General features: G+C 36.7%; 1 protein-coding gene across 6 annotated transcripts in view; it reads right to left on the bottom strand.

The window, feature by feature from the left end:
• The window catches only part of HOOK3 (hook microtubule tethering protein 3), an 89075-nt gene that overhangs the window by 42542 nt on the left and 18968 nt on the right, over nucleotides 1–27565 (bottom strand). For 3 of the 6 annotated variants that reach the window (XM_062609769.1, XM_062609770.1, XM_062609773.1), the window contains exons 3-7: nucleotides 20528–20600; nucleotides 12957–13007; nucleotides 9715–9847; nucleotides 8223–8290; nucleotides 348–410 (exon numbers count right to left, since the gene is read on the bottom strand). In XM_062609769.1, coding sequence (XP_062465753.1) covers nucleotides 348–410; nucleotides 8223–8290; nucleotides 9715–9847; nucleotides 12957–13007; nucleotides 20528–20600 — 388 coding nt within the window. Of the gene's footprint in view, nucleotides 1–347; nucleotides 411–8222; nucleotides 8291–9714; nucleotides 9848–12956; nucleotides 13008–14696; nucleotides 15046–20527; nucleotides 20601–27565 lie in introns of those variants that run through there. The other 3 variants (XM_062609772.1, XM_062609768.1, XM_062609771.1) reach the window with 3 other exon arrangements.

Raw genomic sequence — 27565 nt, 5'->3', positions numbered from 1 at the left:
GGCAAAAAAAGTTATATTCAAATACTAATTTTTTTTCTTTTTTTTTTTTATTCCCTTTTTTTCTCAATACCCAAATATAGGGACTGGTCTGCAGTTTTGCAATATTATGTCATACAGCTAAACTTGTTTTCCAAATTGAGTTTTTCCTCTCCTTTAAATACACAAAATGGTTAAACAAAATTTATAAAGCAAAAGGACTTGAAATACTGAAATTTATTTTTCCAATTCTTGTTTAAATTTTCCCACAATTAAAAAAATAAAAATAAAGAAGACTTATTAATAAAGCAAAGCCGCTAGCCACTGATGTGCTATGATTGAAGGAAAATAAAACATCTAGTCTTAGATACCTGCCGATCAAGGTCAACGTAAGCATCATTTCCAACACAGACTGGAGACTCTTTACTCATCAACTGCAATTAGATTACACTGGATTAGAAAAAGCAAGGATTTACTTTTATCTTAAAAGTCAGAATCATAGAATCATAGAATTGTTAGGGTTGGAAACGACCTTAAGATCATCTAGTTCCAACCCCCCTGCTGTGGGCAGGGAAAGTTAAGCTGCAATGAAAGAAGCTGATTTTAACTTTGGGAGCTTCAATATGACTTCATTCAGAAGTTTTTAATTTCATTTTAATATGACATTCAGAAACGATTACAGAAAGAAATCTTAAAACTTATAATACTTAAAACACTAAAAGAAATCTTTCATCATCTTTTTTTCAGACAACACACATTGTTTATCTATAATGAAACCTATAATACACTCCGCTAAACATTTTATTGAAGTGGCATTTGAATGATGGTACTATCAACACACCATGCAAGACCTGCCTTTAACTGTTCTCTGCTAGCGGTTTTCATTTTTTGATTACCTGGAAGTCCACATCAACTTATTTATTTATTCAGCTGAAGTTGGCAACCTACCTATCTCAGCTAATTGTGTAAACAAAGATGATTAAAATTCCTGTTCTGGAGTTGTCTGTAATTTGCAAATTCAAAAACAAAGTCCCTAGCATGTATTCCTGAAGTAAGGATTATTATTCCTTTTACACTAACCTATTTGATTGCAGGAATAGCTGGCAGTAATTTTAGTCTAGCAAACATTACTTTCAGCCACGACTTTTAAAAAACAAACAAAAGCCTCCCATATTGACTGATAACGCTTGCTCAAAGAGAAAAAGCAGATAAGCAAGCTTTAGTTCAGTAACCCACTGGCTACACAGGTAGTTAGAAGTTAAATCTAATGTAACAAGAAGTTGTAGCCCAGCCATGTCCAGAAAACACAGCGTCGTTATTATTTAAAGTTGTAAGACACAAAAAGAAACAGTCTTCCAAATAAGAAATATGTTGTAACTAACTAAAGGGGCAGCATTACAAAACCACCCTGATGGTTTCTGTCATCCTACCCAAAGACAAAATGCTCTATGAGCTCTCCAGTGACACAACTCATGAAACTTACAATCAAGAAGGCCATATTCTAACTAAAACCAAATTCTTTCCTAAGACCTCCTCTCCAGTAGGTTACTTTCGTCAGAGACAGGGCTTCCTTTATTTCTTCCAGGAATCAGTGCCTTTGCGTTACTTTTTACTGGCAAAGCTCCTTAGACATGCACACAGAGCTTTCATTTCTTCTCCATCCTGTTTATACCACTGTGTAGAAGAGAAAAGCTGTTTGACATTTACATCACTCCAATATTTATCCACTAATGTTTCTCTCCCTTTCTCTATCTCTTTAGCTGGGATTTAGCTGCATGCAACATCCTTAAATTCATCTGGATGTCCTCAGGAGTACTTCTCAGATCCTGATGTTTGTTGCTAACTGAATTCCTCCCACTTTGTCTGCATCTTTACAATACCAAACTACACCAAAATGAAGCATTCCATGAAACCCTGATTCTCTGTAACAGTAATAAGAAAACTTCTAACCTCAGAACTGCCCCCTGAAAACACATCTTTCCTCATTACCATACGCAGTGATGTTACAAACTTGTACTTAATTTAGGACCATGTTTTCTAAGCTGATTTATCAATTTGCCATCCAAACCAAGAATGTCTGATCCCTCTCTGCTCTGTAATGTCTGTACATGCACCATTTTAATATCACTGTTCAAATGGTTTTCCAGATGACTAAGGAGGATACCCCTATCAACCAAATATTGAACACTTGTCCCTGCTATATATCCCATAACACTGTTCACAAAAGCACTTCAGACACTACATAAATTGCATCCACTAAACCAGACTTTAGAGATGGCAGGTCCCAGGCCGCAGGGGTGTTCAACAATATATCGCTGACAGCCACCAAGCCTTTGTGGCCATAGCACAACTTCCTCTTCAGAAACCGAGTTTAACAGACCTGCCAAAAGATACTGCAGGAGGCATACAAGAGGCTGAAAACCCACTAGAGGCCACTGTGGTGTTGCCGCTTTCTGTGGATTACCGTAAAGAAAGCAGGATGAGGCAAATAATATAATCCCTTTACTCTTCAGCGGGTTTTGTCATCTCCCTCAAAAATTCCAATCCTTGAGAACCCTTAACAGAAATGTCCAGAAAAGAGGTCATTAGCTGGGAGAAGAATTAGGTGGGGGAGATACATGGTGCAGGGGTAGTGTGAATGTTACACAGAACTTGTGAATTAGCTGAATCAGGTGCATGAGGAATGCCATGGGAAGTATGCATGAGGCACTGAGGGAAAAAGCCACAGACTGGCTCAATGCACACAAGAAGTATCTTGCAGTCTTACAGCCTGTGAGATGTTGGGAATATTAAAGAAGAAATCCGTGGGATTGTGCTGTATCCAGCCGTATGATCAGACAAGGAAAAGGAACAAGACTGCCAGATTACCCAGAAGTAATACAGAAATACAACTTCTGATAATTTAACAATAACCTGAAGCGAAGAAGTAGGGTGAAAAGGGAAAACATCAGGGTGAAGGATGGTCTCCATCTTTTCCCTACACATCTTCCCACATTCTGGAGAGGTAAATGGTATGGGTAAGCAAATGCCTGTGTTCTGCTTTCTCTCCTTCACTTACAAGCTCACATTCAGACAAATATTATTACCTGTCTTCACATGTACCTTTAATGGATGATGATGTGAAAGATTTTACAAAAGAACTGATTATAAAAAGAGAAATCGATAAAGTGTCTGCAAAATCAAGCAATTTCATTAGGCCTCTACAGGAGAAGGAAGAGTCTTTTTAAGAGCTCCCCACAGTGAAAGCAAGTGACTCGCATTTACTTCCTTGATCTTTTTATGGTTTATTTGCATATTTAAATTAAGACTTGAAACAGCACAAGTATTTGTTGAAATAATAAAACGTCATTTAAAATCAAGAGGTTTTTCTTGGTAAAGAGGTCAGTCTGGATTTTAAATAGTACAATAACCTGAACAACATGGCAGTTTTTATAATTCTTTGGGTAATTCTGAGAATCAGTTGTTATTGCCTGTTAACCTTTACAACTATACATTTTCATGCCCATAGCTTTGGTATGATGTCTTACAAAATACTTGTAGATCTGCTAATTTTATATTATTAAAACCTTCACTTTTAACTGCTTTGCCTGTGAAATGTGAACAAGTTGTGTTGTCATGGATACAGAAAGATTAGAGAAGGGGTAAAACTATCCCAAAATCTGCATGCATGAATAACCTGAATTATGAATGCCTGTTTTTCTCTCCACATATGATTTGCATGATTTTGCAAATGCAGATGTACCACTTAGTTGATGTTAGAAATTCAAAACATTTGCTTTATTTGAAATGCTTCTTCTACTGTTGCTAATACTGTTCAAGCTCATGAAACTGCCCATGAAACAATGTCAAAATCCAGCTTCTGTATTCAGAAGGTTGTTTTTCTTTTTTAAAACATCTTTGGATTTGTTTGCTTTTTAAGAGACAGGGCTATGTATGACACAGTGTATATACTTTAATGCAGCTGGACATTCTTCTTCCTTCACAACTACTAACAGATCCACGGAAATATTTTTCTGTCATTTTCCGATTATTCAAAAAACACTTTCACTTCAGAGAAGATGAACATTTATGACAATACACAAGGAGGGGAAAAAACAAACATAAAGTTTCTACTTTGTGGAAGTAACACGGTATTAATCCAGACAGGAAGTACCTTTTGCTATGCACTCCAGGCAAGTTTTGACCTTCAACAACAGCAATTTCTCCAGCTACCACTTTCATCAACAATGAACTTGGCATCTCAAAGAAAAGACTTGGGAAAATGACAGCAGAATTTGCCAAGAGTGTCAAAAAAAGGAAAGGAAAGAGACATAGCTAATAGCTAAAATAATTTCCATAAGGAGAAAGCTTTGGCTTTTAAAAACAAAATTGTAAATTATGAAATTAAAAATCTCTGTTATACACAGTAATATATCCATTTCAAGTAATAATATAGTGACATAAACAGAATACTGGAATATTCTACAGAATATACAACACAATACATAATTTATAATTACGTAAATTTTTGTTGCAATATTTTTGATAGCTATATCATTCTTGGTCTTCCTCTATCTTGTGCACAGCTTGCATTTAGAAATGCATACCTGCAGATTAGAAGAATCTAAGAATCTAGGTGGTGGCAACACACCAGATCAATTTGACTGTACTAAAAAAACAACAGAAAAGCATTTTTCAATTTATAAAACCTTTATGGAGCATAAGGTATGTTTTACTGCTAATATTTTAAAGTTTTAAATCAGTGGAGAAAGGAAATGCTGAAGTCACAAGTTATGACAGAAATTAAAATAGCCAAATAAAATTTAAAACATAAAATGCTTCTCCTTCCATTTAAAATCCAGCAGCTTCATGCAAAAAAAAAAAAAAAAAAAAGAAAAACAAAAAACAACCTAGAGAAAACAGGGCAGAGGCTTGTTCTACTGTACATCATGAAATACTTTCATGAGTAAGATGATTTATGAAGAGAAGTATCTAAAAGCATTTATATGTGCTTTGCTGAAACATGAAAATGAATTATGTAATACCTCAGTAAAGCTTAGAGAGGTCTTCTTACATACCTAATTTTGAAGAAAGAATACCTGAATATCAAATGCTTTGAAATGTTTGGATTAGGTGACATATCAACTTTTCAAATACGCACACACAGCTACTCTCTTGGGCACTTTACCTGGTTTTCTCTTACATACAATCCAAGTTACTTGGACTCTGAGCTGCTCTGAGTTCAAGAAATATAAAAACCTCCTTAAATGCAGTGAAGTTTCACCCCTCAAAATCACAGACTGCAGGTACAGCTCTGGATGTGAACTCTTACTAGAATAACAGAATATCTCAAGATGGAAGGGACCCATAAGGATCAGAGTAAAACTTCCTGCTTCTTGCAGGACTAACTAAAACTAAGCCATATGACTAAAACCATCATCCATATTCTCCTTGAACTCTGACAAGCTTGTTGCCATGATTCACTTCTCTGGGGAGCCTGTTTCAGTGACCAACCACCCTCCCACTGAGAAACTTTTTAATCTAATGTTCAATCTGATCTTCGTCTGATACAGCTTCATTCCATTTCCTTGTGTCCTGTTGCAAACTCCACAGATAGATCAGCACCTCCCCACTCTACTGCCCCTCGCTGACGAAGTTGAAGACTACTGTGAGATCACCCTTAGCCTTCTCTTATCCAAGCTGAACAAAAACAAGTGACCTCTGCTCCTCATAAGCCCTTGAAACCTTTCACTATCTTGGTCACTTCTCCCCTGGACACATTAGTAATTTGACATCCTTCTTACACTGTGGTGCCCAAACCTGCACCCAGTACTCAAGGTGGGACTGCACCAGTGCAGTGTAGGACAGTTACTTCCCTTGCTTGATGCACCCCAGGACACAGTTGGCCTGTCTGGCTGCCAGGGCACAGTGTTGACTCATTCAACTTGCCATTAACTCAACCCTCTGGATCTCTTTCCACTGGGCTGCTCTCCAGCTTCTCATCCTCTGTATGTACAAAGATTACCTCATCCCAAGTGGAGAATTCAGCACTTGTTCCTGTTAAATATCATACAGTGATGGCTGCTCAACTTCTATGACTAACTAAATCACTCTGCCCTTAAGGGAGCACACAGCTGCTCCTAGGTTAGTATTATCAAAAAACTGCCTTAATATGATTGTAAATTTGATACCTGTGTCCAGATTGTTTATAAAAACATCAAAAAGCAGTGACCCCTAAATCACACCTGTGGAGCCACACTGCTGCTGGCCACCAGCCTCATGTAAACACCATTTACTACAACTCTTTGAGCCCAGCTCACTAGTAAATTACTCACCCAATGCATTATGGACTCATGTAAACGTATACTGGAGATTTTGTCCAGAAGCATACCATGACAGAGAGTATCAAAAGCTTTGCTAAAATCCAAAAAAAAAACCACCCCACATCTACTGGCTAGATGTCTGACCCTGTCATAATAGGATATTAAGTTAGTTAAGCAGAACTTTTCCCTCGTGAACCCCTTTTGGCTAGGACTAATGACTGCTTGTCTCCCTCATGTTTTTCAGTAACTCCCAGAATAACCTTCTCCACAATTTTGCCAGACACTGGAGTGAGACAGGCCTATAATTATTAGCATCTTCCTTCTTTTCCTTCTTGAAAACTGGGACCTCTTCCAGCCTCCAGTTAACTGGGACCCCTGCAGACTGAAAAATATCACTGAAAAATAATGAAGGGAGGTCGCACCCTACAAGTTTGAGACACTTTCTGACCTCTTCATTAAGCACCCAAGATGCTCCTCATTTGGTCTGGAATGCATTGGATTTCTAAGCAGCTTGGAAGGTAGCATTAAAATCACGGAGAACTGCATCAGTACCTGAATAGTAAGCTTTTTGATTCACTGAGTTTCAAAAAATTCCAAAAATCTGTTTCAGATGAACATACCCCCATCTTGATTTCTCCCCACTTCTACTCCCCACCTCTGAGAAACGGCACAGACACTAAACAAGTTCAATGCTTACTCATCAAATGCTGAAAATTCCAGGCTGCTTCAGATCTGGGTATTTTATCAAATAAAGGAGATTTTTACCAAAAAAATAAACCAAGAGATTTTTACAGAAAGAGGAAGGATAAGAGAAAGTTTTCTATTTTAAGACAGGACAGAAAAAAGTAATGCTGAAATTTGGGTTTAATAAAAGACTACATGATGAAAATCCATCACAGCATTGTATTAGTTAGGAAGAATGCCAAAGTAAAATACCCCAAAACTCATGCAAACTGGTGCTTGTAGCACTGATTGGAAATGACTCAGCATAAGGATTCTTCCAATGCTTATTTCAAAAGTCCTCTCCAGTGTGACAGACAGCTGTCCACACAGACCAGATGATGTACAACTGCAAGGATACAGCACTGGTCAAAGTGATAACAGGAGATGAGGCCCATGTAGGCTCATGGACATCTTTATATTCAGGCACTACAGAAGAGTGAAAATGCACTAGTGCTCAGTGTAGAATTTAGTTTGTCATAGTTAGGTCCAGAAGAAACAGATTACCATGGATTTCCTCCTTTCCTTAAGCTGCCTACCTGCAGCAAACCTTCACCTACAAAAACTGATAGTCACTCTACTTACAGGCACTTTGAGCTCCTAAGAAGTCACATGGGGTCTTCATGGCTATAGTGGTCACTAATACTGTGGCTTAATTTTCACTGTGGTTTTAATTTACTACTGAACAGCACTTTTACAAAATACACTGCAGTATACTTACTAACTTCAAGAAAAATATTAACACAAATAACTTCATTAGCCTGCCATTAAAAGTACAGCTGACAAAAGAATACTATCCATTTCTCTCTTCACTTGTTCCAAAAAAAAAAAAAAAAAAAGTAAATGAAATTAACAATTCATGGAATTTTGCAATTTCAAGGTACAAATTTTGAAGAAATTCTAGAGTATTTAGTTACTCACATAAACGTAGTCTAGTGCACTTCAGGAGTCACAGGGTGGGAAAAGTAAAGGAAAGGAAACCCAGTAACAAAAATATCTAGAAGTTTAAATCTTCTAGATTTAAAGAAAAGTGGGACATTTAACCAGAGTTCCTTGACATAAAGCAAGTTTTTCTAAGCAAAATTAAGGTGGTTTTTTTTTTAATGTAAAATGGCAAAATCTATGCACCTTATTTTCTTTAATTTCAACTAAGTTTTTCCAAAGTATAAAAAAGCACACTTTTGAAAGGCTTAACTTTAATATTCTCTAGGCATCCCAGCATACCTCCTGAATGGCTGTCATGACAACGTGTTGAACTGATTCTTCCATCATCATTATGGTCTGGATGTACTCTGAAAATAAGAGCATTCTGAAATGTTACTGCTGAAACTCAAGTCACACAGATCATGAGGTCAGAAACTGCATCCTTCCTACAAAATTACATGTCACAGGTGACACTGAAATGTTTAATCATTAGTCAAATCCCACCCCAACAAACTTAGTTAAGAATTTGTCAGAAGTGTATTCAGGCATAAATCCAGGCTCACTGGAACTCTGAATCAATGAAAAGAAGGGCATGATTGTCATCCATTTTTTTCCTTCTGGCATCTCACACTTCTGAAATAACTACTTAACTCGTTTTCTGACCTTGTTCGCAAACTATTCAGCCTATATCAGTTCTCAATCCATGCACAGGCTGTCCTTTTCCGTAAGTTTAACAATAATGTCCTGCCTTCCTACAGCATCCTCAATTCAAGGTATTTTCATATACATTCTTGGTCACTGTTCTTATTTCTGTGCTGTATCACAAATAGGTCCCTTCTGCTTTTTCATTCCTGAGAAAACTGAAAAGCAGAAACCAGCTATAAAAGCTATAAAAGCTAAAATGGACTATGCAAGAGCAGACAAAAGGTCTGAAACTCTGGCTGTCATTTTGACAGAAAGGAAAACAAAATGAGTTAAATTAGGAACAGACAGATATTTGATGTGACTTCGATGTAAATACAGTAAACACAGTTTTATTTACTTACATACGTATTTAATAAACATGTTCTTATGCTTCCTGTTTTAACTGTTAAGAACAAATGGCTGTAGTTGCTTTGTTATCTTAACCTGGTTTGAATTGAGTGTAATTTAAGGCAACTGGATAACTATAAGACACACTGCACCCAAGGCAAGTTTCAAGCATGAGATTTGGGACACTTCAACAAGCATCTCCATTGTTCATCACATTCTCTGTGGCATCTACAGGAAAAATAAATGGGTCCTCATTTTACCTGTGTGGGTCAGAAAGACAGTCAGTGCCATGGGAGTCAAGACAGGTAGAAGTCTCTTTTCAGTGACTCCTGAAGTGGGATTCAATCACTTAACAGATGCCTCGAGTGATATTTTGGATTCCCTTAAGGTAGCATGCTTGGTCTTCAGCTGCTGCCCAGAGGGCATGGTTGACAACTGTACTCTTTCTTAATTTGCCAAACCCATGCAAAAGTCTCAGAAACTACAGTAACCCAGATCACACCTTCAGACCAATCCCCAGTCATACTCATGGCTCAGCAAACAAAAACTGAAAATACATACGTTGGAAGCAAAACTAATTCCACAGTTTGAGACTCCAAAAGAAGTGAAGCTTACAACAAAACAACAGTTACTAAACATAGGGCAAAATAATATCACTGAAAAAATACATTTTTCTCTGACAGCAACCCCTAAGTAGTCACACCACAAGCTGGATTTTCATTCACTAGCTGGGAGAAAACATGCTTTCAAAATTTAATACCTTGCTTCTGTTCACAATTCACAGCACATCCCAAAATAAGCTGAAGCATTCTCCCAAGCTCCGCAGCATCAGCATGCTCTCCGATCAGGTTAACATCAGGAAGGATGAAGTCATTAATCTGTTGCCCTAGAATCTGTGTAAAATCCAGTACATATACAACTGTATCACTACACATATACATCCACACAATTCAAAATACAAAGATGATTCAAAAGCAACAAGAGCAATTCACTCATACTTTAACACAGTTTTCAACCCACCTTTAAAACTGCCTAATACCTAATATCTAAATGTTAAAACATGCTGCTTGACAGAATTACTATTTGGGAGAACACAAACACGACTGTTTCAACTAATAAGCATCTATTAGTTTCAAACTTAGCAAGATTCTTTTCTTCAGATAAGAAAGGTAACAAAGGCAGGCTTCCATGGTGATCAACAGCACATGGATAACCAGATTTTCTTTTAGAGCATTCCATTAAAAGGAAATCTATCTCCTAAAACCACAATATATTATACACAAGTCTCACATTTCTTACCAGTAAAAAGAAAGATTGAAATATTGCACTTGCACAATACATGTGTCTAGCACTGATGAATGACAAAAATAAGACATTAAAACCTGATTACACGGCCTCACACTTTTACAAAATTTAAGGATATTTAGCAAGTCTCAGAGCTATAAAAGCTAGTTCCATGGAAGAGAACTTGACACTGTAGTACAATACATAATTAAACAGCCCACATGCAGGGAAAAAAAAAAACTAACCCAAAACCAAAAACCACACAAAAAAAAAAAAAAAAAAACACCCCATGTGACTTACAATTAATGTAATCTTATTTATAATTAAGAAGGATTTACATTAATGATTGTCAGTAGAAGGAATTAAACAATTCTGCTAAATTGTTCATAAAGAACTTTCAGGGGGCTGAAAATATGAATATGAAATATAGAATTAAACACAGCTCTGACACATTAATTGCAGATAAAAAGAAACTGTCACTTCTTAAGCAGGGTGCAGTAAAGAAACAAAGACTGTGGAGGCAATCAAGTCATTTGTTTGCTAGAAACCCTTTTTCATGTTAATACTCAAGAAAAACAGTGAATTAGGTAAAGGTATTTGTGAAAAACACTTAACACATGTATATGAAGAATACATGGAAATCGAGCCATTCAAAAGTTTTCCAGGGTTGGGCTTTATGGAATTGTTGTAGCTGAGTTTGTTCTTACTGGTTTTTCTATTGTGGCATTATTTTTCTTTTTAACAGCTTTCCAACTGAGCACTAACACTACTAAAAACTTTGTATACTTTAAAGGACCCAGATTCATTCTTGTTGGAAAAGATCTCCTTTCGGTCATTCTAATGAGAGTACGAATTTATGAAGCACAATGAAAAATACTACCTTTGTATCATCAAGCACAATGGAAAATACTACATTTGTATATATACTGCAACAATACAGTAAGCCACAATATTCTTTGAATTATACAAACTTGACATGTTTTTATATTCTGTAGTTGCTGAATTTCTTTCAAAATCAGTGCCAGATTTAAGTCAATAATACTTCATAGTTACTGATAACGTAATTGCTGTTAAAGAAAGCTGAAGGGAAGACGCATATCAGGAGGCACTATGCAGAAGCCAAGAATGTGAAGGATTTTGAAACAGAGGATTTTGAAGTAAATAAAAGATATCATTTCAGTTTAAAAAAAAAAAAAACAAAATACGAAAATTATACTCTCCAATAAATATCCTGAGATGAAAAAGAGCATTATCCCCCTTTAAAAAAAAAAAGACCTTTACTAAAAAAAAAAAATAAAAATTAAAAAAAAAGTAAGTTTTAATTCCAGAGCTCAGAGTTCTGCAGCAAGATTACTGGGGCATAACAAAGCGTGCAAGCTATAAATAGATAACTTTATCTTCTTGTTCTACCATACTATAATTGACAAAGACAGCGACGTAGGACAGCTATTGAAAAACTGTTCTCCTGAATGCATTACAAATTTCTGAAAATTAACAAGATTAGCATATACACTTTTCAAAGGCTTTTAGCTACATCAGGTAAAATCTACATACATTCACATCTATATTTTTGTAGAAGAAGACTGCTAGAAGAGTGAATGGGGTTGAGGAAAACATAACCAGGATTCATAGCAGAATCCAGGTCATCCCCATTATCACCACAAGCATCACCTCAACAGAAAAGAAAAAAAAAACAACCAAAAGACCCACAAACCAATATCCAGTCAAACTTACAAATCTGCATTATCTTTGCAGAACTTAATTAGCTTGAAACAGCTCAGATTTTGTTTGGTAGTAAAGTTTTTACGCCAGAAACTTAATCATGTATACTAAATAGCCAAAAAGAAGCTGGCATTGCTTTGTCATACAAATATAAATTTTCTATAAGAAAAAAACCTTAATTGTTTCTTTCTAGAATGTCAGTTATAATCCTCTTGCTTTTCCATCCATTTTCAAAATTTGTTTCAGCTTATCAGTTGTACTTTTTCTTTCTAAAAATCTGTTCCTTTTTGAAGACTTAAGTTTGTTAACAAACATCTTCCTCTCCAAAGTATTTATGAGAAGCTAGTATTTTAAAACAGGCAATGTCCAGAACATACACATTATGGATTTTATGCTGCAGCCTGTACACATCAATTTGCCTCAAAACATCACTGAGACTAAAAGCATATTTCAGGTGAAGATTCACCACTGAAAAAAATACTGTATCGTATCCCCTCTGGAGCGGTTCGATTCTGAGTTTGCTCAATAGCCTAAGAGGGAATGCCAAGGGCAGACTTTGACATCTTGGGATTAAAACATTTAATCAAAAACTTTAATGTGGGGAGAGGCTAAAAATACTCTTTAGTCTCTCAAGGTAAAAAAAAAAACAAAACCAAACAAGCAAACAAACAAAAAAAAAAAAAACAACCAGCAGCAGTCTTTAGCTGGAGTGGCAGAGAAAGGGACAAAAATCAAACACAATTCCATCACTGGGATATAGTCAGCAAAGACCTCTACTATTTGTATGACAGAATTTCCTGACTATTCAATAAAGTAGGTGAGAAGTTTTAGAGAAGTCTAACACCAGAGAACAGGCCATGAAACACTCTGTATGCCAAATACTTTGCAAGAAAAAGTCATAATTTAATCAGCAGAATATAAACTACATTAAACGGGTTAGTTAAAATACATAACCAAAAAGAAATGTAGATGTAGATTACTTAAAATGGTTCTTACCTCATGGTTGTAATCCAATATTCCTTTTAAAATTTTCTTCAGGTTGCTTACCTATTTGACAAGAAGAAGTAGGAAATACAATAAATGAATAGAATAAGTTACAGAAAAATGATCAAAAAGTAAGCAGTCATAGAAGAATCATATAAAAGAATCATACATCTATTTGCACAATGAGACTTTCTGTTTGAGCAGTTTAATTAGAATCATCAAAGTTATGCAATGGTCCCTTATGATCAGATTCCACACACGATTACAAATCTCTGTTAATTGACAGAACCCATTTAAATTTACGAAAAACATCACATTGTCTTGGATAGGCTCTAAGATATTAATCTTTCTGGAGTACTTATTTATTTTAGGATTATTTTTATATCTGGAAGTTAAACCACCCTTTTCCTCCTTTCTTCTCTTGGCGTATCCCAGGGCTCTACTTTTTTGCAGAGATGAACCTCTTCTCCCAAACCAATACCAGTTATTGCTCAAAATCGTCCTTTATTCCCAGCCTATGTAAGCTTAATTTATTAAGCTTCTCATTAATTATTCATCTTAGTTCTTCCATTTTTGTTTGTGCCTGTCCATATGTCATGCCACCCTCACCCCCAGTCCTTTACAACTGAATGTCTGTCTTAGAGCATCAGGGCAAAATTCACATTTCTCAGTGATGCCTTCACTGCTGTACAAAGACAGCTTTTGTTCACTTGCATAATCAATACCATTCATTAAGTGTCTCCTGCTTGCCACACTTCTCTAGTGCTGAATATAGCTCCCTTTCTGGAGAAAATCTATTTACATCAAGTCTCTGAAATAAAGAGTGCCTTTAAAATTATAAAAATGCCCAATAGATTCCATAAGTGATATTTAGGGGAAAAAAAAATATTTTTTTTGCTGAGCTACAGATTCCCACCAATTAAAGTCCAAGTATTTAAGCAAGGAACGTAGATAATAGTAGAAATTACACTATTTTCTCCTGAGACATAGGAGTAGCTGAGGGAACTGGGGTTGTTTAGTCTGGAGAAACGTAGGCTAAGGATCTTATCTGCACTCTACAGATACCTGAAAGGAGATTGTAGCAAGGTGCAGTTGGTCTTTTTTCCCAAGCAGCATGCAATAGGACACGAGGTAATTGCCTCAAGCTCTGCCAGGGAAGGTTTAGATTAGATACTGGGAAAAATTTCTGCACTGAAAGGGTTATCAAGCACTGGAACAGGCTGCAAAAGACACATTGACATCTCACTTTGGGACATGGTTTATATGATAGACTTGTTAAAGTTAACAGTTGGGCTCTTGAGGGTTCTAATTTACTATGAAATTACATATCCTTCCTAGTGTAAAATATCATCATTCTATGAAGTCTGTAAACAGGTTCTGCAAAGAATGAGTGATGGAAATGCTACGTAATAGCGCCTGTATAACATATACTGTCCCTCCCATAACAGCATAGTAATTAGTTTACTTTGAGGTTTACACCTTCTACTACCAAACACCTGATAATTCTGTAACATTACACTTTACATGTCATGTTTCTGTGAGAACTACAACTATCTTCTAGCTATCCACCCAAAAGCAATCGCCATCACCACTCTCAAAGGCTAAGCACAATCATAACCAAAGTCTGCAAGAGATTTAAGAATTTAAAGAAATGTAAATAATTTTGATGTCAAATCACCATGACAAATACTGAACTGATTGGAATGTAATTTTCAAACTTGATTCATTAAAATTTTCTGGTTTACAATTTACCTGAGTCTGCTGCGGAAAGTGCCACAGAAACGCAAAGGCCGTGTTGCAGAATTTAAGTCTAGTTTGCCAATGAGAATATTGTGAGAAACCTTGAATTTGAACATAATCCCAAACGATGAGAAATAAAGTGGAAGTTAACCACCTACAAAATACTTCTTTTCCCCTTTTCTTGTAAGCATTGTTTGAATTAAAATCCCTTAAATACAAAGAGTCATATTCCTCCATGAAACTTTTAAAAAGCTTAGTTAGACTTGAGATGCTGGAACAAAATCAGTATTGATCAAAATCTACCATCAAAACTAACATATAGGACAGCATTCCTGGAAAAAGAAAGCAGCAAACAAACTGGAAAAAATTAAAAAAAAAAATTTTAAAATCCCATCTAAGGTCCTATTTTATTCCACTTAGTACTGCTGGTTTATTCCAAACAGCAGTACTAAGATAACTTGCTTTCAAGAGCTAACTGTACCATCTTTCTATCGGGCACACAATTATATAATTGTAAGGCTAGAGAAGCTCTTTTACAGACTGGTTTAAGCTTAATGATCTTCGGTATTACTCAGATGGTTCTTGATTTTTTTCTTTAGCTCATCTGCAGTGAGTACACTTAGAAGGTTCTAGTGCCACTGGCAGATAATCATCATGGGGAAACTACTACAAATGTTTTGTATTTTGAGATTCAACACAGTAACTCCAACATTTGCCAGGTTATAGCATCATAAATTCTTACAAGGAAGACTTGTAATGAAAATTAAGAACAGCACAAGAAAGCGTTGAAGACAACAAATTACATCAGAATTCTAAATCACAGCAGGTGATGGCTGTTCAAAATCTAACTATAACTAGTTAAGAAAGAGCACTAAATCATTACCATGGTTTAAGCCCAGAGGGTAACTCAAAGCCACAATGATAGAACACAACAGATAGAATTTCCAGTATTAATCATGACTATAAATCACTGTACCATCCTTTGGAGAGCAGCCCATGATCATACAGGATGCTTATTCATTTGCGTCAGCACCCCGATTTCCCTTCCACATTTGCTCCCTGCACCCATACCTTTGTCAGATGAGTCAGAAAACTTATGGAGGGAGCAAGGGGAGCAGAAAAAGCGGCAACTATGATTTATTCCACTTTAAAAGCTGTTGCAACTCACAATAGATGTATTACTAAATATTTCTAGAATAGATTAATAGATGAATAGATGAATCTCTATCCATTTTCAATCTCTTTTCCATCTGACATTTCATGGTTTATTTCCCCAATCTCATATTACCAAGGGGAGGACATTTGCTTTCAACTAGTGCATGCACAAAGGGAACCTGCATGTTATTGTTCATTCTTTGAACACCTAGATTTCATTAATATCCATACAGAGCTGTGGGGATGTTCCTTCTGTTAAAGGACAATTACCTTCTCAGTTTACAACCGTCTTGGCTGTAGTGTAGTACTACATAGCTAGCACACACTGTCCAGTGTAAGACTGACTCTTATTATACAGCACTAACTTGATAAACTGACTGGAATGAAAGCAAACATGATGTGCCCTGGGTTACTGAAGGCAACACATGATCTGTCAACACGATATGACTTTGTTTTCTCCTGTTTCCCCCCCCATCATACGAAATCTCTATTTTTATTTAATTACAATTTACTTCCTGCTTGCAAACTGAGGGTCTGTAAGGGTAGTCCATCTAGATTTCACTTTTTATGAATATACTTGAGCAACAAAAGGAAAGCCTGATGAAGTGGGGAGTAGAGGTGCCCTTAAGCTTCTGACTGCTGTCAAAAAGGGAGCATGGGCTATCTAATCTCTTGTTTTCTCTCTCACATTATGACAGCCAGTCCCCAATTCTGCATTTATCCTTACATCACATGTATGACTGAAATCCTGTCTGTGCTGAAGACTCTGTATAAATTGACTTATCCTTGTACATTTCAGGTCCTGATATGTCTGAACAGGAACCCAAATGTTCTGACATGCTGTTCAGCAGTTATCTTCCCTGGATAATTACACATAGACCCATTTTGCTTCACACAAATTATAATCAAGAACCTTATAACTTCTGAAAGTGTTGGCGGGGCAAACTTGCAAGTGGTGAGAGAATTCTTAATCAATCAGCTTCAGATTATTTCATTAAGGTACATATTCTTTCCAGGTTCACTTAAAAGTGCACTTAAAAGGATGGGCCGGAAAGGGGAAGACGGTGTGCATGTATTGTTCCCACCACACACATTAGATTCCTGCACTAAACTGCATTCTGTGAGAACATGTCTCTTCACCAATTATAAATGGACCCTAGAGAAAGGTTATACCACTAGCTTTGGGGGGTTAAACCCTTCCAACCTGTCTTCTGCAAAAATAAATCCCTAAATGATTTTAAATGATAAATCCCAGCTTCTATCATAAAGGAATTCAGAGCAAACATACCTGTACAACTGCAGGGAGTCAAAATCAATTCTCAAAAATCCTGTTTACTTACTCAGATTACAGCACTAAGCAGTCCATGCTCTAATTTCAGTGGTTATTCTATTTTGCAATATTGTACCAAGCACAAAGCATTCAAACTGTACTAGTTGTAGAAAGTCTAGTGCCTCCTATTGTTTGAATGTGCTGTTCAGTAATGGAACAAAATGGAACAGTTTCCTACCATTAAACATCAATAAAACTGTACTTAAAACTGATACTGTAGTCTCAAAGCCAAAGAAAGAAGTTCAGATAAAAAAAAAAAAAAAAAAAAAAAGAAGCCAGAAATCAAGCTCACAGCATATTTCCTTCCTTTCCCAAGCTACGTATGACTATACTGTATGGAAGGGGGAAAAAAAAACATTTTTATCTCATCACTTAGACAGTCAACAACTTATTCTGTAACTGCCAGAATTGACATGTGTATTTGAAAATCCTCAACTGTTCAAATTTCTGTTCTATTACTAGCATTCCTGTACTAACCTTGTTTCCTGATCAGGAAATTTCATTCCTACAAAATCTGGCAACAGAATTATTTTGTATGCCGTTTCCCATTTTCAATAAAGGCCATTTTATCTTCAAAATGTCTTCTTCTTCAGCATGAAATACTAGTGTATGCATAGTTCAAACTCTAAGTATTAAATGTGCATTTCTACATCAGGAAATGGGTATGTCTTTGCCTCCCCTTTTTTAACCCCCAGCCCCCGAACATAAAATTGCAGTTAAGACAGCATTGAAAGTAGGAGTTTTGTTGCCCAAGGGAAAACAAACTTTTATGTAAATGGATATATGCTATGCCCCAGAAATTTTAACACCAAAGAAGTAAAAACGTGTTTGTTCAGTAAGCACAACAAAGATCTGCCCAGCTGCAACACAAAATGCTTGCTCAATGCTTCATACTTTGCAAGTCCTCTGACTTCTAATATTTCCCCTTTTCTATCCTGTGCATTGCCCAATCTCTCAAGTCAAGATAACCTGCCCTGAAACCAAGAACAAACATCCCTGTAAACTTACGTACTTCTTTAAACTCATACAGCAACATGAAAAATATTTTCCTAAGACTGCATTCCTGCAGTTATCAGCAAGAGAACTGCTGAAGAAAAAAACCTGTTTGTTCCAATAAACAGGAATAAGCAGGACAGCATCCAATTCAAAGTTAACAACTGCACAATTTTCTGAGTATCTCTTATTTAGGAAGGCTGTATCAGGCCTAAACTAACCCCTATCAGGCCCTCCTAACCATTGTTCCACAAAATAAAACTACCTGCACATTACATTTTAGTTTGTTTTTTCTTAACTTCCCCTACTAGACTGGCTCCTTTATGTGGTTCATAATATCAAGAGCTTGCATAAGTGATGAATACTACACCATATGATATTAGAGGCAAAGAGCAACCATGTTTAGCAACAAGAATATAATTCACTCATTAGCATAACTTGTGAGGTAGTAAAATAACCCAATAATAATTTCATATGGTACTTCTTAGAATATGAAGGGAAATCTAGATCATAATTATGGAGAGTATGTTTTTTACATTTTATATCTAGTACCAAAACAACAGAAATGCACCAACTGAAAGCATTCCTATAAATGGATTGGCTCATAAGAGATCTGAACAACTAGATTACTAACAGCGTTACCTCACATATGAAGAAGAGGAACAATTGGATAGTATAAGATTACTTTCCTGGTTACACAGTAAGAGTTAAAATATCATATTTGCACCTTCTAGTAGTCTTCATAAAAAGGGAAGTCGTATATAAAAAAAATTATACAAAAACATAAAGTCTTATGTTCTTATTTACATATATTTATGAGAGGAAAAAAAAAAGTGACATCAGCAAGAAACTGAAAATTGACCTGATGTTTTTCCAACCTCAATTACATAAGGAAGTTACCAGATTGCTCTGCTTTTTAGCTGTTTTCACTACTTTTTTTTTTTATTTACACCTGCTAAGCCTTAGTATTTGCCAAAATGGTAGGAGACATAAAAAAAAAAAAAATTATTCCTCAAGCTCCACATGAAAGATACAGAAGCTACTGCTCTGCTTTCAATCAGCACTGAAGTGCTATTAAACCAAACAGTTCTCAATTTGTTATTCTCCAAATTCACCAGCCAAGAATTCAATATTCCTTAGGGAAAAGCAACAGAAATATTTTACAGAAAAATAAAACCTTGTATGCAGCTGTTCACTTGCAATTCCACATGTTGCTTTGAAAAGTTCATTGAAGTTAACTGCTCTCAAGCCGCAGAACTAAAGATTTTTTTTTTAGGGATCACATCTTTTATTCACTAGCCAGTCAATATAGCCTCATCAATGTATCCACATTTTTGCTGGCAGCCCTGGAAGATAAAACATTCTAAAGCAGTCCAGACAGGCACTCAACTGGCCAGGCAGCAGAAACCACACTGACAAGATCTGCTGGCCAAGTTAAAATATACATAACAGCAGCATGGTCCATCCTTGTCTCAGGTGGCACTTACTTGTGTGTTCTTTCTATTCAGTCAGTGATGTTGATGAGCCTGTAACTACTAGAGCACTTCACAGTTGCAGCCCTTCCCCAAGATGTTCAGAAGAGGTTTTGGTAGCCAGAACAAAATAGTTTTATAGGAAACATGAACTAATAGACAAAACATCACTATTTTGTTTCCCCAAGGAGTCAGGCTGGCAATGGCAATTTATAAAGTTACATATATCATTCTCTGAACAAAACTTGTCAGAAACTTCACTTGAATCTGCATGCGAAACTATGTTCTTCAGCCACAGCACTGTAAATTCTATTTAAAAACATCTTAAGGTTTGCAGAGAAAGTACTAGAATACCAAGTGATACAAATGACCCAGCAAATAAACTGTAGTTAAAAAAACATGCTGAGTACAAACAACACAGAAAAAAATACAACTTCCTCTCTTAAATGTCAGCTCTGCAGAACTACTGAGCATGTAAAAGGAAAAACACTTTACTGTTTTTATTTAAATAAATTGCTTATTATTCTATCATTTTTATGCAACTGCTTCTCAAAGCTTTTTTTAATGCTACTTTCTTTTCCATTTAAAAAACTCTTTCACTCAACATTTGACAAACAAAGAGAAGTAAGGAATGCATAAAATTTATTTCAACATTTTCTTTTAAATACTGAAACCAATTTACAAACTCAAATTATCTTTTTCACTAAACTGTACAGGACTAACAACATAAAAAACACAAAGTAATTGAAATGGTCTAAAATTCAAAATGCTGTATAATAAAGCAAGGTCATAATCTAGAAATACACTAATAATCTAGAAATACACTAATATTTAGGTTTCAACATTTTATTAAGAACTGAAATACAGATTCACAGACAAGCAAAGTCAAATACCTTTAGCCTCCAGTTATCTCCTACTTCTGTTTTGATCCTGTTCAGCCAGTTTTCATCAAAGTAAGCTGGATCTCTGAAGCACACACACAAAAAAAGTAGAGTATACATTAAAAACAGGTTACAGAAACTGTGACAATACTATGGTGATTAAGCTCCCGTCTCAGGCAGAGGTTATTTAGATGACTACCCTCTATATCCTATACATGGACTGTATACAGTAATTCAGAATGCTGTTACTACTCACTTTTTTAAGGCCTTGCACCCTGCTGACAGCACAGCTTCATTAGTGTGACTTGAGTAGCTAATACTTTAGAGGAAGCTGCTGTACTTGGAATGCATTTTTCCCCTAAGTTCCTCTTCCTCTAATTTAGCAGCTGGTGCTGGAAGGATATTTGATTGAGTTACTTCAAAGCTTTACAAAAATTTCTTTTCTACACAGTATGGATCCCTACTTACTGCTTATATAACTACTACTAAATGCAAAGCTTGAGACTGAACAATACGTTGGTTTTATACAGTAAGGAGAATTAACATGTATCGCTGAAGTATTTACTAGTGAGAACACACTTTACTATTATTTCATCTACTAAACATTGTTAGTTTTTTCAAATCTCTTTACGTGATAACTGTAGACAAATTTTTTCTATCTTCTGCACTTCTGATGAGGCAATGAATAACACCTACTTCTTGCACAGTGTACTTTTATTTCCATCAATGTCTTCCCTCTCTTCCTTTTTCTCACAAAGCACCTTCCATAAGTTGCTTCTTCAAGGCAACTCCCAAACTCGTTTGCCTCCAAGTTCCAAAACGATACAAAAGACTAACATTTTTTACTGTTCACTTAAGTCAAATTTTCCTTATATCACACAGAAATTTGCAAATGCTATGACTGGAACTAAGGAGAGAGAATGCACTACAAATAACTGGTTTTAAAAAGAGTAGGTCAACAGAATATAAGGAAAGGCTTATATTATGTACATTTAAAGTTAACATAATCAGGGGGAAGGGAAAAAAAAACCAAAACCCACAACCCCCCAGAAACCAAAAAAACACACCAAACTCAAAACTTCCTATTTTTTCAAGAATAAGTCTCTTAAAACCAAATACTATTACATTCTCTGCTGTATCCTCTACAGATAGAAAGGTTCTGGATTTAGCAGAACATTTAAGGGCAAGATGCTATGAGACTTTTTTGGCAAAAGCTCAAGAAAACTATGAATGTATCTGGAGATTGAAATGACATCTATATCATGTATGCTCTAAACCCGCAATTTATATTAGAGCACAGACTCCATCTTCCCCAGTGTCTTCTTCACAATACATCATGGGCTGCAAGCAGCCCATGATACAATATGCAGCAATGGAGAGAGATCACAAACAGCAATGTTTCTCTACTGACACATTCCAATAGTTATTTTTACACATTCTGTTACAGACTCTAGTGAAGATTACAGAGTATTTCCTTTCCTCTGACACAGCATCCGCAAACATATAGCTGGAAGAACAGCTTTAATTACTGGTTAAGTTGATGACTCCAAATTACTCCTATTCAAAAACAGTACACTTCTAGCACAGATGACAGAATCTTAAACTGGGAAACAGAAAAAGCATCTCTTATCCAGAGTTTTATCTGGTTTTGAAATAGATGTTTCCAATAGCTTTCAAATGCCCTCTCTGCTTTAAGAATACAGGTAAACCTAAGAATAAAATTTGATTCAAATATATGTAAGATCTACTAGAGATGAAGGCTCACATATATGGGAAAAAAATGGCACTCCTTACAAAAAGCCTTAATTTGCCAAACTTCCACTTAATCACAACAATATCATCTGGATTGTAATGAAAAAAAACAAGAGTTCAAGCCTCATGTAGCCCCATGTGATTCCATATGAAGTGTGGAGTTGAAAAAGCACCCTAGTATCTTTCAAATGGGTCTTATGAGAATTGCCAACAGCCAAGCGAGAGCCCTGCATACAACAAATTCACAACTACAAAGTGTTTATGCAGTTGAGTAAGGAAGCAGGTATCCCTAATCACCTGTGCTTCGTTAGCAAAAACGATCCATGCGACTATCTTAAGGACTGTATCTTACCTTTTTAAGGATAGTACTTGGTCACTAACATCTTCAGCTGCTTCAAGGCTGTAGTGCATGACTATACTAAATCTTGACTCCACATTTTCATTGCAAATCATGTCTCTAACAGCAACACGGGTAAGCGTAAACAACAGCTGACCACAAGCAGAATTAATTTGGAATGGCTGGATGGCTAATATCATGCCAAATTTTTAACAGCAAGGGCACTAGCTAAGGAAAACCAACAAGTTTCCAAGGTCAGCTCCAACTCATTGCACTCTGGAAGCCTGTATTTCAATAGCTAGTAAGCAGCTTTCCTCAGCTATGACTGCAATAGAAGCAGCACGTGGACCAGCAACTGGCCTTGAATGTCTTCATGAAAATCTTGGGCTACATAAACCTTTATATGTGTCATCAGACCCATACCAGGAAGATCCCAGAGAACTAAAACTAAATTCAGTTTGGTAGTCCTCTTCCACAGATCTCATTTAGTTCTTCTGTTTAAGTACACAAATCTCAGGGAAGTATCACAGGGTACCATAGCTGAAAAGCAATCCACTCAATCATCAACACGTAACAGTGGACAGAATTGTACTTTCAAATCTCTTTACAGCATCTCCATGCAGATTACACAGTAATTAGCAGCATACTGCAAAATAAAAATCTCAAAAAAATAACCCACTGTAGCAGGAATACAACAAACAGAAAAGCAACAGGTTGGGTATTACATCAGGCAAATCTAGAATGATCACCCTTTTCTCAGCCATAAATCACCTCGGAATCATAGAATAGTTATGGTTGGAAAGCACCTTAAGATCATCTAGTTCAAACCCCCCTGCCATGGGCAGGGACACCTCACACTAAACCATGTCACCCAAGGCTCTCTTCAACCTGGCGTTAAACACTGCGAGGGATGGAGCATTCACAACTTCCTTGGGCAACCTATTCCAGTGCCTCAGCACCCTCACAGTAAAGAATTTCCTCCCTATATCCAATCTAAACTTCCCCTGTTTTAACCCATTACCCCTTGACCTATCACTACAGTTCCTAATGAAGAGTCCCTCCCCACCACCCTTACAGGCCCCCTTCAGATACTGGAAGGCTGCTATGAGGTCTCCACGCAGCCTTCTCTTCTCCAGGCTGAACAGCCCCAACTTTCTCAGCCTATCTTCATATGGCAGGTGCTCCAGTCCTCTGATCATCCTCGTGGACTTGTTCCAACAGTTCCATGTCCTTTTTATGTTGAGGACACCAGAACTGTACACAGTACTCCAGGTGAGGTCCCCCGAAAGCAGAGTAGAGCACCTTGTTTGGCCTGCTGGTCATGCTCCTTTTGATGCAGCCCAGGATACGGTTGGCTTTCTGGGCTGTGAGCGCACACTGAAGCTGGCTCATATTAAGTTTCTCATCGACCAACACCCCCAAGTCCTTCTCTGCAGGGCTGCTCTGAATCTCTTCTCTGCCCAGCCTGTAGCTGTGCCTGGGATTGCTCCCACCCAGGTGTAGGACCTTGCACTTGGCATGGTTAAACTTCATAAGGTTGGCATCAGCCCACCTCACAAGCATGTTGAGGTCCCTCTGGATGGCATTCCTTCCCTCCAGCGTGTCAACAGAACCACACAGCTTGGCGTCATTGGCAAACTTGCTGAGGGCACACTCAATCCCACTGTCCATGTCAGCGACAAAGATGTTGAACAAGACCAGTCCCAACACTGATCCCTGAGGGATACCACTCATTACTGGTCTCCAGCCAGACACTGAGCCGTTGACCACAACTGTTTGTGTGCGACCATCTAGCCAGTTCTTTACCCCACTGAGTGGTCCATCCATCAAATTGATGTCTCTCCAATTTAGAGACAAGGATGTCGTGTGGGACAGTGTCGAACGCTTTGCACAAATCCAGGTAGGTGATGTCAGCTGCTCTACCCCTGTCCATCAGTACTGTAGCCCCATCATAGAAGGCCACCATATTGGTCAGGCAGGATTTCCCCTTAGTGAAACCATGCTGGCTGTCACCAAGCACCTTGTTGGCCAGTCCTAGTGTGCTGTTGTAATTTCTTTTCTGTCCTCCAAAGCCTGATTATGGTTCAGAAATAATACCAATAGCAATTATTTCTCTCTATCAAACTAATGGAAATCTAACATGAAATGACAGATTTTTCCACCAGAATTTATACAAATACTTTTTAAAAGGGGCTTCCAGACATTAGGTCATCTACGCTGCTGCAGATAAGTTTTACTCTGCTGAATCTCTGGGAATCAGGATTCAGTCACATTCAGGGTTCTTCAACTCCCTTTGTCATTGTCATTAAGAAAGATGCTGTCATTAACACTGTTTGACCTAAGCAAATACGAAAACATGTGGTGGCGAATTGAGCAGCTATGACTACAAAACCTAACAGTTTATTTTCAAGAGGTACTGTGCTAAGCAGGGGCAGCAGAAAACTGATTGGAGCATCATCATAGAGCATCATGTTTGAACCAAGCATTTTTAATTCAGTAAGTTCCTGAGCCTAAATCCAAACTCGGACAATCTCTTGCAGAATTATAAAGGTATTGTATTGTATATCACTTGATTGCTGCCTAGCATCTGAATAGTACTGCAGATAAGTGGGACTTTTTTTCAGAGCAGAAGATACTTATGCTGTAGTTAAGGCTGTTATCACTTCATGTGATGTTGTTTTCAGCAGTGCTCACTTATACCATCTCCATCTTATTTTGTATGCAAATTTTCCTTTATTTAAGAGATCATCTCTCCACATCATAGATGCCAAGAGACAAAAATATTCTCCTGAAGAAAAGCAACCCACAGAGCATGTAGTATAACTCATGATTATTACTCATTTTAACAGTGCTACAGTAAGCTGCTCTAAGAAACGTCTGTTTACAAAAATTTCCCTCCCCCAGTGCTATACAAAAGCATAGCTTTTGTGTTCTGCATGTGTCAAAACATACACAACCTGCTGCAATGTATCATGTAACAAATGAATAATTCATTAAGTGGGTCACAATGAACAATGACAGATGAAAATGTACACCATCTCTTACGTTTACCAAGGCCAGTATGACAGATGAAGAAAGTAATAAAACAAGCAGTCTCCAGAGCAGGATGAAAGAAAAATTTCAAATTGTAGCATAAACCATGGAATTATGCTGTTCTAAGAATACCAATGGACAGTGAAAACATGAGTGACTTCAGTGAAGGCTACAAAAAAAAACAAAAAAACTATCTGCTATCTGCTCTACTGCTATCTGCTCTACACAGCATAAGCTGTATGATTTTAGGCAGCCAGTCTACTCACAGACAGTTCAAACATTTTCTTTTGCTTCCAATCTTTATGCCAGGAGGATAACACTAAAATAATCAATACTGATCGTGTACAGGCATCTTATCTTACTGTATTTCATACCAATTCTAGTCAGAGGGACTAGTAACCTCCAAATCTGAACACAAAGAAACTGTCAATCTCACAGAAGATACAAAAAACTTATATAAATTACAGCAATAGGCTAAATTTCTTCCTCTAAGACAATATAGTTAGTGCTGGAGAATCCCATTCAATAGCACTCTACCTTATTTGAAGATCCAGGTTTTATGGTAAAAAGAAAGGGTCCTTCAGGGATTTACCAACACTTGTTTATTAACAATTGAACGTATAAGCAAAATCATGACAGCTTGGTTACATTTCTGCCATTTTATATCACACACTACATCAATGTAAATACTTCTGAAGGTGTCAGTATTTCCCTTTGTAGTCTTTTTTTCTCAAAGCCTCTTCTAGCAGTTTTATTACATAAAATTCTGCTACATTAGTTGTTACTTTTGATGAACCTTCTGTAGTTACAAATGAGCTGGTTGCTACCTTGAGTGCAAAAAAGTGTTGAGAACAATGTACAAACAACTGAGAATAATGGAAGGAGCTGCTGGCTCCTTCTGAACACCTGACAAAAGGCAAAGCTGTTTTTTTTTTTAATCACCTGATGAATAAGCAATATTATTCCTTTTTTTCTTTTACTGACAGCAAATCCTGCAGTTGTGTGGCGCAAATTTTCTGTATATCTTAAAGCAACTTATTTCCTGAACTAGGAATCTCATTGAAACTATTCCTCTTGATAAATTGCCATCTTAATTTCATCTTGTTTCCACTGTCACTAGACCTATAAGTACCAATGGACTCTTTCTATGAAGGTGGAGGTTAAAAAAAAAATAAAGAATAGAAAGTTCAGACTTCTGAACTGTTTTTTTTTCAAGGAACCTTACTCCCCTATGGAAATATATCCAGTTCATTGCACCATAGCAACATTATTCAACTTTCATCAATACTCCACACCTCTGAGTTCTTCACTGACTGCATTTTCTTCCTTCATAAAGAACCCTTTTCTTTTTTTTTGTTCCTTTTTTCTGTTTTTTTTTGTTTTTTTTTTTCAACTCTCACTGCATATATTAATTTGCTCTTTCAGCTGTTTTTTAAACATTAATTTAGTATAGAGAAAGTCCTGATGCATCCAAAAGTTATCATTACATATCAGCATGTAATTAACCATTTAGTACTACCAGCCTCAAAGGACACTCATTGATGAAGAATCCTAAACAAGAGGCAACTATACTAAAAGACATGCAAATTTCAAAGGACATGCATTACAGAAATCACAACTTATCCTTCTCAGTTAACAGCATCTAAGCTTTCTGTCTCCAGTCAAGACAATAAATTCAACTTTTGAAGGCTTCATGTCAAAGCTACAACTGTTCAAGCTCTCATGGCACATGTCATTTGTTTGCAGTTGACCTGCTGCTTTCAGGCTGTGCTTGTTCTTTGCTACTTAACATCACTGCATGACATTTTCAAATAATCTTGAGGACCCACTTATGTTGCTCTTACACATTTCTACACCTGCAAAAATTTTCTTTAATGTGGTTATTTTTCTTGGGACAGAGAGGGTGCCAGTGCTAACATTACAAAAAG

Source organism: Pezoporus occidentalis, unplaced genomic scaffold, assembly GCF_034315485.1.
Source record: "Pezoporus occidentalis ecotype Australia unplaced genomic scaffold, CSIRO_AGI_Poc_V1 ctg140, whole genome shotgun sequence".
NCBI lineage: Eukaryota > Metazoa > Chordata > Aves > Psittaciformes > Psittacidae > Pezoporus > Pezoporus occidentalis.
Note: the sequence above shows the minus strand (reverse complement) of the source record. Positions and strands in the feature narration are given on the sequence as shown.